General features: G+C 44.2%; 1 protein-coding gene across 1 annotated transcript; it reads right to left on the minus strand.

Moving 5' to 3' along the window:
* Positions 1–275: 275 nt before the first annotated feature.
* On the minus strand, positions 276–9,473 carry LOC125746576 (ectonucleoside triphosphate diphosphohydrolase 2-like). The gene is made up of 9 exons (XM_049020708.1): positions 9,287–9,473; positions 5,992–6,109; positions 5,438–5,588; positions 3,544–3,703; positions 3,010–3,237; positions 2,204–2,473; positions 1,586–1,705; positions 1,213–1,347; positions 276–1,064 (listed from the first exon to the last, which is right to left on the minus strand). Exons 1-9 carry the CDS (start codon positions 9,401–9,403, stop codon positions 855–857), a joined length of 1,509 nt encoding a protein of 502 aa, XP_048876665.1. The 5' UTR covers positions 9,404–9,473; the 3' UTR covers positions 276–854.
* Between the last annotated feature and the right edge of the window lie 10,030 nt (positions 9,474–19,503).

A 19,503-nucleotide genomic window follows, 5' to 3' on the forward strand; every position in this document is an offset into this window, starting at 1 on the left:
GGGAGCAGGACATAACCTTATTGGTGCATCGCTGGCAAGGAAACCAAGACGGATTCACATCTCACACGCCCAGGTGAAAAGTTTTCTACAAGCCGCAAGGGCTTGTAGAAAGTGTCCCCACAAGGACACACACATACACACGCAATTAAAACTGCGGGAATTTTAGTGTTACCATTTCATGTTTTTAGACCTTGGGAGGACAAGGGAGCAAACCCTCACAGAGAGAGAGAGAGAGAGAGAGAGAGAGAGAGAACGTAAAAACACCACGCACAGAGCCCATTGTCAAGTCACATTTATTTAAAAACTGTACAAAATCTTTCATGTTCATGTATTTAAGTCTAAATTTAAACAGTATCTGTGAACCTCAGTGACTATTTGAAACACGCATCACTTATGAGAATAAAACAGTTCTGGTAACTCTTCCTCACACAAAGGCATTGAACATGTCAAGTTTCTAAAAACCTATCAGTGAAATGACAGAAGTAAAAATATATCAGCAATCACTCTCACGCCCTCCTTTGTAAACAATTTACTGTAGCCAATCTCAGACACGGTGCTTAAAGTGGGTAAAATAAAATTTTAAAAAGCATGTAGATTAATCTTTCAGGTGAAAGTTGCTCTCTCTCTAAGACCGGGTGTGGGAGAAGGCAGATCATTAACTTTAAGTTATTTACTAGCAGAGTATTTCATTGACCAATCTGCTAACTAGATTCTGACCCCCATCCACGCTGGGTGTAAGGGGACAAAGAGGGTGCCTTTCCCTGATGACGAAACCCGTTTGACACGTTTAAAGTCACTCTAGATGACTTGCCAGAAGAACGACGCTTGGGTTCCATGGCGCCACCCAGTGGCCATCAGAGGATATCTTCGGTGGTCTTTTTCCCACAGAAAGCCTGAGCCAGTAGATATCCCAGAGAGACGATGAGGAGGACAATCATGAGGAAGAGCAGGCAGCCCCAAGCTACAGGGACGATGGCCTTCACCAGGTTCATGCTCTCAGCTGGCACCATGTTGCTGAGGATAAGCATGTAGCCCAGCGCCCAGCCCACAGCGGCTCCCCTGGCCTGCAGCGGACGACACAGGGTCACACGCGAGTCAGCATCAACCAGCCCAGCCTGCATGTGCTGCATGTAGGCACCATCATTTCATCGTTGTCATGCTTTATATGCAGTTCTACGGGAAATCCCATAGCAACCCCTCCTCAATACTCACCGTGCTCTCGAACGACACTTGTGAGAAGGAGGTGTTATCAAAGCTGTAACCACGCAAGAGAAGGATCTGGACAACGGCGGAGGATGGGCAGTACTCATGCAGGCGTTTAATCTCATCCGGGGCCTTGCTCTTCAACTGTGCCAGTGGGACATTCAGACAGACAGAAAGAGCAGTCAACAATAATCAATTACCTATACAATCAATTACCTACATGATTATTTCCAAGTCATTATAGTTTCCCTTTGCTTGGAACGGATTAGTAAACAAATACCACGACGTCAGAAACGATATTGTGAAGAGGCTCTGGGAGGGGCCCGACAGTCTGCCCGGTCTATCATCTGAGAACGCGCTGAGGGAGTCCAGACAGTGTTACCTCGCTGAGACTCATGGCACAGAGGGTACGGACTGCCGTGTCCATCTGACTCGGGGTCGTGACCTTGATGCCGGTGGCGCGCTGCAGGAATCTGTGGGCGTGGTAGAAGGCAGAGAAGGCCTGGGAAAGAGTCGGGGGGGGGGGGGGGCATTGACACACAATGTAAAAAACAAAATGACAGGATGTTTAGGATGGGCAATGATGGAAGCAGCAGCACACACAGGTGGTATGTCAGACTAAACATTACTATTATCAGAAGATAAATAATGGTAAATGATTTGTAACAGTGACAATACCACCACAAATGGCACCATTACTGCCATTGTTACCAAGTCTGTATTAAAACAATTAAGAAAAAAAAATATTTTTTTTTAAGTTTTATGATCAAGCCCCACAAACAATTACAAAGAGAGCGACTACTTCCACATCCGACATGCAAAAACAAGCATCTCAATAAATAAATAAACAGGCCAAGATTCCTATCGTGGTTTTCATGTGACATAGAAATGATCATTTATAATGGCCCCCCGCAGAAAATATCTAGTCTTCACTGCGCCCCCTGCTTTGAGCCTATCAGGTACCGGTGCTGGGATTCAGGGACTTGAGGGTCTCGCCTACCACAAACATGCCCTTGACTTTGGGTTGGAAGGTGCCGTCAAATGAGCAGTGGGAGAAAGGACACTTGTCAAAGGAGAAGAGCTGGGTCACGTTCCTCAGGCAGAGCTCGTACTGGCCTGTCCCCACCACCGTCACAGTGCTGTCCAGATTGGGCTGACTGGGCCGGAAGCCTGATGTGCACGGGGAATTGAACACCTCCGACAGCTTCATGGTCACACTGTAGCCCACGGGGTAGCAGGGGTGGACGACGGTGCCATTATAACCCTGAAACTGAGGTGGGGGGTGAGAGTAGAGGGGTAAATCCAACATGACATAGGAAGTCGCCGAGATGGGGGGGGGGGGGGGGGGAGCCATGCCGTGATTGGCTGATGCTGATCACATGAACCCCAGATTACATCGGCATATATCCGTATTCCGTTTGTGCCATAGAGTAGGTTTCCAATAGGTTCTTTTTAGGCTCTTGTATGACAGAATCTGATTGGTGTAAGACGAAAGTCATTTACCAAGATGTAACAGGAAGCGTTTAACCATGCACTTCCTGCCTTTAGCTTTGACACTCTTTCAGTGCATGCTAAACCTTGCTTATATGGCTCTTTGAAAGATTACTAAGCAACACTGCTAACTATAACCTAGTTGGCAGCACTACCTATCCTATCAAAGGGGGTCATTTCAGCCTTGCCCTTATATGGCGTGTCAGTCCGGCTCTAATACGGCACTCGGTTTCTGGATCAAAACCAAGCTAACGTTTGAGATTGTCAGAATGGTGGCTCAATGTCTTACGATGCTCCCCCCGGTGGGTGACCTACCTGCATCAGGCTGGCCACCAGCCGGAGCAGCATCTGACCCTGACCATAGCACAGGAAGCTGTGGGTATACAGGTTGTAGTCCTGACCGTAGAGGCGCAATGTCATGTGATTCCTCCGGTCCTCCGCCGCCTCTCGTGTGACGAAAGTGATCTGGGTGGAGGCCCCGCCCAGGTCCAGTGCCCCAATCGTCTCCGTGTTGGCACTCTGCCATCGGCCTATAAACCCATACTGGGGATGGAGGGGGGGGATACTATGTAAGGCCTGTGGCATTGATCTGAATTTGGGATTGAAGCAGCATGTAATTAATGATAAGTGTGAATATGCCTGTGAAGACCATCTGAGGAATATCAGCGTAGCCAGTGTTCTCTCCACATCAGGCTACGTTCACCACAGTTCAGCCCTTATTCATTATTCATTCAGAGATTCCCTGGAACAGCTGCCATTGGTCCAAGACTTGGACCAAAAAAAAAATAGTTCGGAAACTTGAAGCTGCGATCTAGCGTGATGGTTTCTCGGTGGGTTTGCGAGAGGCACCTTGATAAACTTCTCCATCAGGTAGTTGACCGTCACCCAGCCATATGCGCCCTCCTGCTGACCACTCAGGATCACCGCCTCCTGGAAATCGAATGGGTAGGAGCGGATTTTTTCGGCCACTTCCCCCAGGATCCTGTCCGAGGCGCTTGGGTTCGAAATACTGTGGGAAGCAGCGATTCGTGTCGTTTGTTTCGGTTTGTCTTTATGTATGACCCTCTCAGATACGGCACCCACCTTAAACATGTGACGACACAATAAGTAGACCTCAAATTTCATAGCACAGACAGACACGAAAGCAGAGAGAGATTCTTTTAAGTTGGAGCACAGAAGGCGAGATTAAATATCTGCAGAGAAATCAAACTTCTACTGCAGATACCAAGAAAAGAAGAAGAAAGTTACCACAGAACTGTTAGCACAGGCACTGGAAACAGCCAGGAAACCCCAATTCCCCCGTTCATTTGTCCTCCAGTGTTTCCCCAACTCAGCCCTCAAGATCACCAGACAGTCCACATTTTTGCTCACTCCCAGCTCCCAACACACCTGTGCTAGCTATTCAGTCTCCTGTTTTGTTTGGTTAGTTTATGATTGTTCGGTTCTGGTGTGCTGGGAGGGGGCAAAAATGTCTGAGGGCTGACAAACATTGGTTTAGAGCAGGTATCAGGGACACTGTAGGGGACACAGAGGGGATAAAAGACAGCGCTGGGTAAAAATTCCCACATTTTTATACTATAATATATATCCAGTCGGGACCATAAATTCCCTACATGACAATTGCAGCTTTTCTTGGACTGCTTGAGCGGAACCAGGTGCCCAGCCTGAAGCTAAACTGCATACAGAGTATGAAAGTGAAACAGGAACTGGATTAGCTTCACTCAGCACTGAACACACAGCAAACACTCCATACAAATGAGAAGTGGAGTTAAACGAGGAGCTGGGGATTAAACCCCCCCCCCAAGTCACACAGGGGAGGTTCACAGATGTACATTCTGGCTTCAATCCGGTACAAGGAGGGACACCTGCAAACTCTCCTTTTAGTGTCTCTGTGATGAAAAGTTATGGAGAAGTGGTAGACATTCTATGCAGCCTGACTGCTGCGATGTTGGCACGCAAACCAAACAGGTGCCGGCTGTGACCCACATGAAAAGGAATGGCTGTTGTGCCTTTGAACATCCCAAACTGGCCCAGTTGTGTAAACATGGAAAAAAAAATTTAAAAAAATCAGGGCAGCTAAGCAAGAGATGTTCAAAAGTCAGAAAACGACATTAATGATCCGAACTAGTGAACCGCAGAGCTGCAAGCTGTGAGCTGCAGGTAAGGAGCTGCAGGTTCTATGAACAGGTTCCTAAGTTCACCCCAAATCATCCTGCTACACGAGTGAGAACTGTGCTGTGCACAGCAGTGGTCTCTGGGAAAAAAAAGGGTTTCTATAAGCCATCAGAGAAATAGGCAAAAGAACATTTTTATTTTAAACTTTATAATGTGGTCGGTACCATTACCTCACACAATTGGTATACCTAGAACCTTGTTGAAAATAGTCAAAACATTACTGCAATAAATAGTCGAAGTATGCAGAATTCTAAAGCTAAGGTTCTTGGTTTCATGTATTATAAGTCCTGTATGCCAGTGGGGTGCGTTATCGTATGTACCGCTTAATCACTATTTTCCGTTTTGTATCTGCACCCACATGTAATTTTGCCCTAAACATAGGTGTAAGCACTCATTCAGTGGCTAAAGTTCATTTAGGGACTGGCAGTCAGAAATTTCTTTTCCCCATTCTAGTCACATGAACTACAGTGTTCGCATCATCACAAAATCATCACTGACAAAAATCACAACGCAGAAAGGAAGCGCGGTGGCCTAGTTGGGTCAGTCCTCTTTGCGCATCATCACTCACTTGAGAAGCCTCATGCCAGCGGTGGCTCCCAGGTACACAGGAGTGAGGTGGTGCCGGACCCTGGGAATGTCCTTCATGGCCATGTCCAGACATTCCTCCAGACTGCGTCCCGCCTCTCCGGGCTGCCAAACATAGCTGGAGATACCGCCCCCTGGAGGCACAGAATAGTGCGGCAGTCAACAAAAAGTGCTGTGGGAAAGCTGTGCTAAATGCCTGCGGATGTGCAAAAGGCTACCATATAAACTGAGATCACGAAAGGACGTGCTGACGCCGGGAGGTAGTTAAAAACCTGATAGGACTGGAGAAAAGCCCTAAATGCAAGGGGGGAACCGAGGAATTATTGAGAAGAGTAAAACGGGGAGAGTGAACCCAGACCGGCAAGTAGCTCATAGGAGTCGTGCATCATCCTCGTGTTGTATTCATACCTGGGCCTGTTTCCCAGAGTAAAACCCCTCAGGGAGACCTGAGTCATGCTGAGTTTGGGCGATCTTGGCGTACGAGCGTAACGCCGCTCCACCCACCCACACACACACACAAACACCGGTGTTTCTCACCCTTGGGGCTGCACTCGCTGTGCTGGGTGACGACGCCAGTTCCGTTCTGCTTGTCCACGGTCCACTTGTAGACATACATGGTCGTGTGGGAAGAGCCAGCATCCAGCACGATCCCGTACTGAGGGAGACGGGCGTCCACACACAGAGGAAACATACAGTTACTGTGTTCTACAATGAACTGCACTCCACGCTGCAGCCGTATACAGTGCACACCACGGTCACTGCCAACCAGAGTCTCCATGCTAAATTTAATCTGCAAATATTTATAAAAAGAACCCGACTCGTGTTATGGAACAAAACAAACAAATGAGAGTTACAGTTATTTATTTAGCCGAACCTTTTGTGCAGAGGGACGTACACGTAAGGATCAGAGAGCAGTCATTCAGTCACTCACTGCCCCTGGAGCAATTCGGGTCAAGAGGCTCGCGCAAGTGCCCAACGGTGACATCACTCCGCCAGCCGTGGGATTGAAACCAGTGACCTTCCGTTCACAGGAACAGAGTTCTAACCCACTTAGTCATACACCCCCAAATGACAACTTTATATGCCCGATTCCCTTTGGAGAAAAAAATCTGCCACACACAGAGACGCAAGTGTAAAGTCCTACAGCGATCTTCAGCCACCTTGTACAAACTATGCCAGAACATGTTTCAACAGCCAAAGCAGAAATGATTTCCCAGACATTCTCAACCTCTAGTAACGGTAAAAATGAGAACGCACCTTTACCTGCAAGCACAATGGCCTGAGGCACATGGAAGAGACAGAACACCAAACCAGATTTCATCGCTGAGTCATACATTACTTTTTATAACTATTTTAATATGTCCTTTCTGCTACAGCCTTCTTAAGAACTGATTTAAGCTACTTTTGATTAATCACAGGCATATGTTAAAACAGCAGAGTGTATGAGCCTGTCCAGTGATATTACTGATTTCATGGGAGGAAGAGAAAACTACAGGTAAAGTCCTGAGTCCTACACTCATACCCCCCCCCCCCAAAAAGAGATCCTCCAGACAGAGCCCCCCCCCCCAAAAAAAAAAAGAAAAACATCTTTCATCTCTATCTAGTAATGACTCATTCCGACCCCTCGAACCCCATCCTGTTGTAACCACAGAGGTGAGAATGACAAACAGGACACTTAAAAAAAATAAATACCGACAGTAAGAAAATTGATAAAATAGGAGGATGCAAAGCTAAATATTACAGAAATATCATGTGCTTGTAATGTCTACGTGAATCGCAGCTGGTTCAAAAGTGATGTGAATAGCTGGATCTGAACATGCTCTGGTTTAGAGAGAGCACAAGTAACCTTTTGTTAGTTTGTAATAGTTATAGAAACAAAATGTTACTACTTATAAAGTGGTATATGCAATCCGTCCAGTTGAAGAGTGCAGGTCCTCTCCTGGGATTTAAAACCATCTGTGGCTCATAACTCCAGCTCTACCTCGTTAAAAAACCGCTGTAACTCACATGTGTGAGTTAGTCCAGAGACATTTGTTAAACTTTATGATCACACAGGGAAACAGGCAAGGAAAAAGATAAAACCTAAAAGAATGCAAAGTTCAGACTAAGAACCAGCATGTGCTAAAGCCATACAGTACCACAGTGATAGATATCTGAGTGTGAGTTGACCTGTTCAAATTTCTAACATCAAAACCAATATAGGTCTGATAAAAATCAAAAAGCCAGCCTTGTATTCTGGCATGACAAACATAGCAGTGACGTTTAATGGTTAATGATGAAACACCATAGTACTGCAAAATACGATCCTGACTCAGCATCTTGGTTTACACTCGGCAGTCCGAGTCAGAGGCTTACTGGACAGTATCGAGGCTTTTGTCACCCAAGGACGCTTCCCTTTACCCCACACACTCGGACGCGTTGCGTTGGCACTCATAACGCCGAGTTAAAACTGGCATAGTGTAGCAGTCAGGTGTGGTAACTTACAAATCCCTTTCTAACAGCCCTTACACAAAAAGATGACTGTGGAAACAGCCGAAACACCATTAACTACAAAACACAGCACAACACGATGTCACAATCCTCTGCCGCGCTGCAGGTTTTAGTGCTCGAAGGATTAGTCACTGCAAACACAGTACCGGTACCAAACAATAGTCCTCATCCCTCTAAGTTTTCTACCAAAAACAAGTCTAGCCTCACGTGAACATCGGAGTGTAAACATCACAGCGTGGGTTGCTGGTTTTCTATTCCACAATTAATCAAGAGCAAGGGATTTATAAATAAAGCACCTTTAATTTGCCAGTTAAATGTGTTAAGGGCAATAACACCATCCATAGACATCAGGGTGGAAAAAAAAAAAAATCAAATAAATCACAAAATAGGCCAATGAGAGATTAACTCAAAAGGCACCGCGGGTGAAGGTCCACCAGCATCAGTGAGCATGATATAGAATAATAAAAACACCAAATAATAAAACTAGCGCACAAAAATATTTTGATCTCTTTATGCGGACTCTCCATTCATTTCTATGGCAAGGCAAGGCTTGTTTGTTCATTCGGCACAATTCCGACACATGGCAGTTCACGTGCTTTATGATAAATCTGTGACATCCTTAACCCCTGCCCAGCCCTAACCTTAACTAAAGGTAACCAAACAAAAAAATATATATTTTTTATTATTATTATTGTTTTCACAGATTTTTAGAAAATTGAGTTGCCCCTTGCGGAGACAAAAAAATACTCCCCACAATGTAACACAAATATGCCCCCAAATTACGTAGGTTTTTATTTATTTTTATTAGCACTAATTTGTGCTCCAGACCTGGTTGGGAGATGGATGGGTGACCAGGTTTTTAAACCGAAAAGAGTGGCGCGCGCACGGAGTCCCGGGAGCAGAGTTAAATTTAGCCCAGCCTTTCATCATTTCCCCTCCAGAAGACTAAACATGCACACCTGTTCAAGGAACTAGATCAAAATCGTTACAGAAGAATTACTTAACTGCAGTAACTTCCTTAAATCTACATGGTATAATCACTTCGCTGTTCATTTTACGGTTCCTGATCGCATTAACTGTGTAATAAACCTCAAGTTAAGGGGAACTTCTTGGGAACAAATTAAAACGTGTCACAATTTACAGACCTTAATTCGCACACCGATATGATTAGTGATGCACGTTTTAATCGTGCATGGGTAATTGCATTTAATGCATTAATTATGTGTTTCTTTATGTGCGATTTTAAATCATCCGAAAGAATAGGAATAGACTGGAAAGAAAAACAAACTCATCGCACATTTCACACTCACGAAATAAATCAATGCATCGCCGCCGGCCTCACCGTATAACCCGGAGGCTCGTTCACATCTTTGCTTGGGACGGTGAGGAGAAATAGGGCCAAAACGGCAATCAGCGCAAAAGTGAGCGGGATCACGACGTGCCTTTTGCGCTGTCCCATGTCTGCGAGTGACGGTCGGATGAAATGCGCACAGTGTGTGCAAGTGAACTAAGCACACCCGAAGGAGGGAGTGGAAAGAATAGGGGAAGGCAGAGACAGCGCATTATTGTGGGTTTGGCTTCGGTACAGCTGAGGCTGATTTAAGAGACGATCGGCCAAAGCAGTGCACATTATGGACAGGCAGCCCTTGCGACAAGTATGGAAATCTTTAAGCGCCTGTTACGTATGTTATTATAGTGGGAAATAATAGCAGGTCGGACACTAAGATCGGCCTGCTTACACGGGAGTAGAAAGATTTTTCTCTGAACTACAATTAATTCGAATTAATTACCAACTTTATGAGTTTGCTCTTGCTACGCCCGTGACGAAATTACCACAGAATTTCGTTCGGAAACGATTCGTCCTTTTAAGTTGACGCGTAATTTCGTTCTTGTCGTTCAATGGGTGGCATCGTTCATTTCGTTCACGAATCAGATTAGTGATCCAGAATCCCTTTAAATATGAGTTGCCCAAACACATTTAAAACCAGAAGTTCCAGGCTCAGTATACACTGACCAGACATCGCACCATTTTAAGTTTCACAGCAGACTGCGATGCTGGTGTATTATACATTAAATATAACCAAAAATGCGAAGGTTATTCTGCATTGTCTTTCACATCAGTGTTTGTGGTTATGGGTTTGTAACCTGTTTGCTTGACCTTTGTCTCTTAAAATTATGTTCTGATTTCCCTCTGGCTCCAACTATCTTTCTCCACCTTGTTCTAGAACCTCCCATCCAGTCAATAGCCCCAAGTGGTGACATTTTACCTGTTCCTAGTATTGTCCTGTCCAGTAGACTCAGGGATCATCAAGCAGAACATCTGTGTGGTCCGGATTGAAGTGCTTTGCCTTTGTGTCTTGTCCAAACGTACGATATTAAGACCAGTTTCAGCAAGTTCAAAGTTTGCCTTTAGACGCAATGAATATACCCATCTCATACAACCTGATACGCACAAACAGACTGCTGCATTATTGGCTGTTAGGCTGTCATCTGTAAGAGAATAGCTTTAGTATGGTGGTGATGAAGGGACAATAAATACTGTATTCCTTTATTATGCTGATTTTATGAAGTGAAATTCAGCTCCATCTTTAACATCTTATAGGTAAAGGAAAATGGATGGATGGATGGATGGATGGATCTTACAGAATGCAGCAGGGTCAACATATCACACATACCTGCCACAACACGCTACCTGTACGCTTCTAAAACTCTATAGACAATGTGCTTAGTTGCGAGATGCCTTATCTCATTTATCATGCATGAATGACCTGTTCGAATAGTAGCATGAGCACGTTCTCTCATAAGGCTTTCAAAGTCTGTGATACATTACCAGCGCTACGCATGGGTTTAGAACAAGCAGCATAATGGTGGATATCCTCTGCCACTGGGCATCAGACCAAGACTGCGCTGTCTGTGTCACCCTGCAGTGCGCGCACAGGCGCGAGGAGATGTTTTGAGCTCGAGGTGCTGAAAGTCGGAAAGACCAGTACACTTTACCGAAGTTCTTTCACATCACTGGTAACTACCAAATGCTAACAATGGTACTCTTTTTTGCAGAAATAATCATAAAGTCGCCTCTGAGCCATTGCGAGATAATTAATATAACGTTGTTTATCTTTAATGAAAACGACAAGCACGGGCACGCTGCCTTACAGTATTCTGACACCGCATTACCACCAAGAACCAGAGAGGGCGCTGAAGCACTCTCAGCACCACTGCTTCCAGTGCTATGAGAGGAACAGCCGCGTTCGACAGGATGTAGAAACTCTGCTCTGGCCCCGGTCCAGATGCGGTTTATCCACCACTGGAAGAGCGGAAGTGGACTTGCAGGATCAGCTTCAGATTAGCCCTCTGCACAGCTGGTCCCACGGAATGAAGATCTGGGAATTCACTGGCTCAAGAGCATTTTCAAATGGTGGCAAAATAACTATCCAGATGTCCCATTCAATCAAGTAATCATTGATGCTGCCCTAAGAAATAAATAAGGGTGGGGGGGGGGCAGACCAACAAAACCTCATTTATTTGTTACTAATCTTTATTTTGTCTGTAAACTACCATTTCAGTTAAAAGAACCTGGATTTCACTTCAGCACTGAGTTCTCGCTGCGTGCTGATTGGTCAGTCTCCTATAACCATGCATGTGTCACTAAGGCTAATGTGAAACAGCTGGATGAGTCTCTCAATCAAGGAAACAAACCAGTCAAAGCACAAGACGAACTGAACAATTTAGCCGAACTTTCAGGTTTAATGAGTGCCTGAAGTAGTTCATAGTGCCCCCGCTGACATAGATTAGGGGGCCACCCTACTGCACGGCCTTGGGTGCAACAGCTGCAGAATCTGCAGCACTACAACCAGTGTTACAGTTGGGGGTTAAAGCACTGCAGCTCTACAATCACTTGCTCTCAAATGCACGCAAAAACCCATTTTGACTTGCAAGCATTTGGACAAGGAAAGCAGCAGGAGATGTCTGATAGACTATGGAATGGGAGGGGGGTGAGAGAAGATGAGTTCTGAGAAAGGGTGTTTTAAAAAATAAAAACCAAAACCACACACCACTGTTGACATCGTATCCTGTTTCTTTGTAAGAGTATAATGGCAGTGGTGCTCGGAACAGGACCGGGGAAAGCAGGGTTTCTGTACTGCAAGCAGCTACATGCTAACCTGGGCGGGGACTTAGAGACATATATAACATTTTAGTTATTCCACAGCGCCTCATTGACTACATGGGAATCTATAAAGATCATATACGATTTCATTATTCATTAGGTTCTGCTAATTACAAGGAAAGTTCAGGAATCAACGTGTTTATTGGCCATGCGGAGGAAGGGTACTGGGATGCTTCCTGATTCAGTAGCGCAAAGAGCAACTAAAAGTACACAAATTAATAATAAATACACAATAGATGTGGAATATTATCATTTATAAAACACAATACACATCAAGTCCGAGTTCAGTAGTATTGCAGTAGACCACATACAAGTTTATTTTATGGTGTTTAAGTGCCTTCTTACCTTGCTGACCACCTGCACCCCCACTCTCCTACTAGGGGTGGGAATTTCGGGTCCAGAAAGTAGAAACCCAGACCGGTTTTGCATAAAGAGTCACAGTCACAGAGGACTCAACTGGTGGGTTGAAACTAAATCTTGGTCTGGATTTTTACTTTCTGAACCTGAAATTTCCACCCCTGCTTAGGTCCCCTGATAATATGCTTTTGTTCATGCTGAGGGGTAAACTTAAGTTCAGGGGCAACCGTGCTTTCACAACAGTGGCAGGCATTGGAATAATCTACAGCACCCTTCCCCCATCCCCCCACGTTAGGTCTGCACCTATTTTGAACACTTTCAGGACCAGCTGTATGACGCCCTCTCACATCTAAAGAAAATGTGTCATTAGTCACACAGTTTTTTTTTCACAGACTATGATTCTGCAAAGACTGTGGGTCTCGCAGGGTCACCATTTGCAAGACTGCAGTGAGATTATTTCCCATCATGCTCTTGGTGGATTTTATTATTCTATGTATTACATTTTTATGTTATTTGTGCGTTACCATTTTACATAAGTATCTGTTATTTCCTTTACAGTGGAGTGGAATGATTTGTACCTACTTCCTGTTTGGTGCTGGAGAGAGACCACCTGTTGGTTGTTCACAATGTCCATGTCACTGTTTGAAGACTGCAGACGTAATAATATTACTGTAAAGATTGTTGATTTTACTGGAATGACAAGATGAGGAAAAGACTGACTTATGACAGCTATCCTGATCCCCTCACACCAAACGATCGAAAAGACGACGGCGAGCCACAATTCTAGCAAAACTCTAACTCCAATGCTGGAAATTCGTCTGCGACAGTGGAATCAATACATAACATCCTGGCTGAGTGTTCCCTCTTTTTTCCATATGGGTGGTGTGAAAGACCAGAGAATCCGTATCCTTCTCTGATCTTTTCCTCTGGTACACAAACGATAGGGGGCCGGAGAGACTGGAGAATTGCTGTTCATGTGGCTCCATGCATTTCTCGAGGTTAGTGCCACCAGCTGGTAATCAGTCAGACATGACACCTTTGATGCTTTCAGCAGTAGCTCTCCAGAAGTTCTCCAGTAGTGCAGCAGGACAATAGATGGGGACAAAGAGTTACCACTGAATGGAGGGACTGGCTGGGCTCCTTGTGGCTTTAAAAGACAGAAAAGGGTGTGAAACTGCAAGGCCACAAGCAGAGGTTCAGGTCCAGAAAGTAAAAAACCAGACCAATATTTTGTTTCAACCAACCAGGTGTGTAGTCTGTGACTGTGACTGTGACTGTAACTGTGACTGTGACTGTGACTGTGACTGTAACTGTGACTGTGACTCTTTATTCTAAACTGGTTGGTCAAAACAAAATCTTGGTCTGGATTTTTACTTTCTAGACTTGAACTATCCACCACTGACCTCAATAGACTGCAGTTTTGGGCGACTCAGCATGGCAACCATGATTGGTCAAGGAGGGTAACTAATTAAGCCACCCAGCAACAAGCAATTTGGGACTCTCATCCTGCCTTCAAAAGTGAGGTTGGGAGGAGGGGGTCGGAGAATAAAGAAAGGTAACTGTTAGCTGGGCTTTGCCTTGGGCGAGGACCCTACTAGGCTGCCCAGGTGCCACTCTCGAACAAAGCACCCTGAGAACTTCCACAGGTCATCAGGTGGTGCAGCATCAGAAATCATACAGACATTTACACAGGAGGCAGCTGTTTGTGTCCAGGGAACAGCATGGCAGAGGCACTGTTAGCTCTTATGAAGACTGAGCCACAGAGTAATCCGCCATGTTGCGGTGTAAAATCCACCACAGATTTAACAGATGTTTAAACTTCTATAGGGGTTTTGACATACAACAAAGTCTTCTAATTCTGATACTGCAATACAGTCTGGAACACCAGGTGTTCGGCTGCTAACTGAGGAGCCCTGCAATGCATAGTCAAGATAGCTGAACACTTCATTGGACTACAACTGTCAGACATCAAGGTCATTGATGATCGCCGCCTCCTGAGGGCCCTCAAAACTGCCCCTGACCCAGCTCACCCTATTCAATCTTTTGCCGTCGGGTCAAAGACGCGGGACCGTGCATGTCCGCTCAGCCACACTCAGAAACATCTTCTGCCCGAGAGCTATTTCCAGGTTGAATTCCACCTGCCATAGCTAGACCTGCTGATGGTTCCTCCAGCCCTTTAACACCAGATGCTGCTGGACTGACTAACCCTGATTGGTGCGCCACTGTTACTGCACTTTGAGTTTCCCCAAAAGCTACAACGCAATACTTTCACATATCATACACACACCATGTGTTTATTCCTATCACCAGTGCAATAACTTATGGGTGTATTTATCAATAATGGTATCTCAATGAATACTCAGGTATATTCTCCTTATATTCGGGGATGAACATAACTGGTATGCAAGTACTGTACACATCTGCAGTATAAAGACTAAAATGCATGGTACTTTCTTGTCATAACAGTGCAAAGTGCACGTTTACAGTTTCAGTTTTTTATGTATTCTTAGGACAAAAAAGAAAAATGAATGTTAAAAAAAAATGTGCCCATATTGTTGGGGTGTCAGTAAATTTGCATAATGAATAAAATACATAAAGATATGAATATACTATTTATACAACCCAGAAACATATACAGAACATGAACCATCAGTGAGGACCTTTAAAGGAAAACACTGTAGTGGAAAATGAGATAAAACTAAGTATTTCAATAATTCAGCTAAAGCCTGTATGCTCAGAGTATGCAGAATACACTTTAGTGTGGGGGTGGCGAGGCTGGGGGTTGGGATTGGGGGATGAGGGGGGGTAAGGTTCAGCTACACAGTGCCTTATTGACAGTAAACTAAAACAGCGCTTGGAAAAATAAATAGGACAGGATGCTCCAGTTGGGGGGGGAGCAACAGAAACCACAACCAGGTGACTCGATTAGTCAACACCCGTGGGAAATCTTGGTTGCCATGCGGCGGTGCCCAGGAGTACCGTTTGCCCCTGCCACAGCTCCGATTCCTGGCAGCAGTGCCGTTACAAGCCCACAAAGACATCCGTCATCTTGATAAAAAAAAAATTCAAATCAGTGGAATTCAGCTGCAGCCCTAAGGGTGCTTTAGGCAGAGGATATTGCAAGGCCTGTATCAGCACATGTTGGTCATGTTTGCAGGCTAGGAATATACCAGAAGCTCCGCACATGTCGACACTGAATGCCGTGGGATGCATAGAGACACACCCACTAGCAAGAAATATTACCCGAGTCATGCTAGAATGGCAAGTTGATTTCTTTTCCTCCAGGGAAAAACTCATTCGGTGAAATGTTCTTGAACTCGCATATTGAACCTGCCTTGGAAATGAAAATGGAAAAATGAGACAGTAATTCAGTCACTTTTTTTGCATATCAGTTGATTTTTCATTCTACGTCCTCACTGATGGTTTTGTGTCATTTATGCAAAAGAGTGGTAAAGATCTGAATGCTTTGTAATGTTCAGACAATGAAACAGCAAACCAGGGGCAGGGGGGGGAGGGGGCTGGTGCATGGGCCACTCTTGGTCTTGCACACTGGAAGCTCACACACAAACACCATGGGACTTGAACACCTGAATCGACATTTAAAAGATCAATGTCAGAAAACATGCCGCTGCTCGAACATTCTTCTGCAGTTATGTGGAAAAACAGAATGTAAAAGCTCCATTACACACACACACACACACACACTCACACACAACTACATTTAGTCACTCTTGTCTCACAAGGTGACCTTAATTGCAACACCCAGCTTAGTTAATGCTTTCATCTCCTAAATGTCTCCTAATCCGCCTGATGCATTGCATAACCTGGTGCTTTCTTGTTGATGTTACACTTTGTTACACTGCGTGTCTATAGCAGAATAGGGATCTCGGGTGAATTTTATCAACACAATAAGAGCTGTCAAGTGAGTTATTCAGGTAACTATGGTGACATGAAGGGAACAACAGATAGAAGACACAGCTTTGAATGTCACCAGCAATTTCCCATCTTAAAATAAGAATAACAAGCCACTGGGATCCCGAGGCAACGATAAATTTAATGACCGGTGTTCTCATCTACTACAATTGATAAACTACAGTAATTCACACACTCCATTTGTACCACAAAATGGTTCCAATGTACCCAACATTCTCCCAGTCTAAAACCTGGACTGCTCAGCTCGACCCATCTAGCAAAGGAGCCCACTGTCTGAAACATTGGAGATCGTGGAAAATTGCAGTTTTTGTCTCCCTCTTGTGGCAACACGTTTGCAACACTCCTAAATAAGTACCCAGCTGTCTGACGCCATTCACGCCCCCAAAAAACACTGAAGAACTTTTCTGTTGATTTTTTTAGAGTATAATAAAATAAGCTCAAGCTGCTGGGAATCACTCTCCAAAACGGTGACCTCAGATAGCAGGAGGTCTTAATTAGAATCCAGCAGGTGTTTTAGGCTGATCTGCCTTCCCTGCAGGACATTGACCTCAGATGATCCAAAACCAAAGCTGCCGAAATCAGCAGGGACACATCCCACCCTAACAACCAGCTCTTCACCAGGCTGAGGTCTGAAAAGTGCTTCTGCTGTGTTTCAGTGAGAACTGAGGAGGAGCGTCTACCCTCAAGCCATCAGAATGAATCAGGAATCAACACTTACAGCTTAACACTCCCTCCTTACTCATGAACCACACAGTTTATTTGTACTTTATTATGTGATTGAACAAGGAATTACATATTGTTCTTCTTAAGGTTTATCCCATGATTTTCAAGCCCTATCTCCTCCAAGTTTTTCACCTGGAGACTGTTCCACCACTCAAATATTCCACACATTAAGAACAATGCATCTATTTCTGTTTTTCATATTCCACCAGCATCCCCCTTTTTTGTCACTTTTTCCATAAAATTTTTCAAATTCCCATTCAACCGATCTTCAACCTAAAACCTCAAAACTTGCTGAAGAAACCCAATGTGCAGCTCAAAACGTATTCAAACAACTTTAATCTGTTTAAACATCCGCAATAGTTTGGTGTTTATTTCTGCAACACGACGGACGTTGGTAACCTAAGGGTTGTCAGTCTTCACTGGACATCAAGTCTTGGGTTTGTGCCACCCAATGAAAATCACTGGTGCTTTTAATAAGCTGTTGAGTCTTAATACAAAGTATGATTATTGTAACTTTAATATCATGACAGTAATAAAATCAGTGGATTTGTTTGGAGGGATGAATGAAAGAATAAAAGAATCAGAATCAGCGTTTTTGGCCAAGTGTGTTTTCACCTTCAAAGGATTTGCCTCCGATTTTTTTCCTTGCTCTCTTCCCCTTCTCGTTTGCTTATCTGTGTGAAAGCTGTAAGGAAACGGCTTTCTCTGCCCAGGGCTGCTCTGCTGAGCTTCCAGTCAGGGTGCCAGAACGGCAAGTGGCTGACAGAGAGACTGTGTTGTGAAAAGATACGATGTGATATTGGATTTAGATGGTAGCGCTCTTACCAGAACAGCTTTATAAAAGCACAGAAGTAAATGACCATCCGTTCATTTCAAGATCCATCCGCTGAGTAATTTTAATATAAAAAATGAAATGATATAGTCCTACACAGAACTATATTTCCTTTAGTTGGCATTACTCGATGTACAAACTATGTATGCAAGTTCTTATTTTCAAAAAAGCATTTTAGCTTTCAAGTGCCGGATCAGATTTGTGGTGCCGAACGTCTTCGCCGTGGTTCATCCGCGATTAACTTCTCCCTTGCACGCATTACAGATTTCAATCTCAATGTCCTGTTGACCTTGTTCGTAATATTTCCATACATATGAAATTTTTGGAGATGGTTCCAATGCAGCTTGTGTGCATGAAGCGTACACGTCCGTAACACAAATCGGCCGAATAAACTGTGGCTGGTTCTGATCGATGGCCGGTGCGTCTCAAATAATAAGATTATTTAACTAGCAATGTAATGTTCCAGTTTAAGTGCAACATTGTTAACAAATATTAAATATGAGTAATTAATTAAAAATGCAACAAGAACAACTACGATAAACCACATTTAAAGACAATCAACAGAACGTTTCACAAATCCGTTCCTTCAGCAGCAACGCGCTACAAACTGAGGACCGGATTGGTGGGTCCGGCGGTGCACCGCAGCTTTCGATGGTTCCGCTTCTGAAATAAAATCTCTGCAGCTCACTGGTCACCATTTGGTGGCGCTCTTGGTTCCGTATTTATTATATATTTATTATACTGTTACTATATATGTCTTTATTGCCTTGCATGTGACAAATGAAACCTTTCAATCCTCGAAGTTCCAATCTAAATCTCTGTGTTAGTCAGGCATTTCCAGCACTGTGCTTTGGTTACAGAGGAGAGGAAGCTGGCCAGGGAACACATGGAAAGACCTTAACCCTACACCAGATATTACAAGAGCCCTGTCTTACAGGTTACATGTCAAAGGAACCTGGATCTCCTCACTTGGATTGGTGGGTTGTGGCACTACTCCAGCAAATGACACGAAAACAGACCATTAGAATAAGTAGCAATGGATGCCTTATAAGCTGAAGGAGCTTGGTGTTCTCAGTCTCCTTGGGACCAATAGTAGAACATGTGCTTCAGTGAGCCATAACTCATTAGCACGCACTCAGAGATTCATTATGCCCACTGAAGAAAAGACAGAAGTACATTAGGAAGGTGACTGAGCACTTTTTCATGTACATTCTGTAGTATTTTTATATTTTTTTTTGAAATTTTTATGAACTTTCCAGGAACCTCAAACCTCAAGTAGCTCCATAGTTCCATATTTCTGGGGGATGCAGGATTAAAGTGGCAGGTAACTCAGTGAATGGATATTGGCATTTACTTCTTACTTCGCTTCCTTTATATGCTACACCTGCTTCAGCTATGGATGTTATGAAGTTTTTAGTTCTTCTAGTGAAGCTACTGGAATGTGCAATGCCGGCTTCACTAAGTTTGGTGTTTCTTATTTGGTTTTAGTTACACGGGTCTTTTGTTTCAGTGTAATAAGATCAGAGGAAATGAGGAAATGTGAGTCATC

The sequence above is a fragment of the Brienomyrus brachyistius genome, chromosome 7 (genome assembly GCF_023856365.1).
Source record: "Brienomyrus brachyistius isolate T26 chromosome 7, BBRACH_0.4, whole genome shotgun sequence".
Taxonomy (NCBI): Eukaryota; Metazoa; Chordata; class Actinopteri; order Osteoglossiformes; family Mormyridae; genus Brienomyrus; species Brienomyrus brachyistius.

Coding starts and splice junctions, on each gene's coding strand:
- LOC125746576 (XM_049020708.1), bottom strand. CDS start 9,403: ATGGGACAGCGCAAAAGGCACGTCGTGATCCCGCTCACTTTTGCGCTG. Junction 6,110..9,286: donor ACGAGCCTCCGGGTTATACG/GTGAGGCCGGCG, acceptor CGTCTCCCTCAG/TACGGGATCGTGCTGGATGC. Junction 3,238..3,543: donor TGATGGAGAAGTTTATCAAG/GTGCCTCTCGCA, acceptor CTCCATCCCCAG/TATGGGTTTATAGGCCGATG.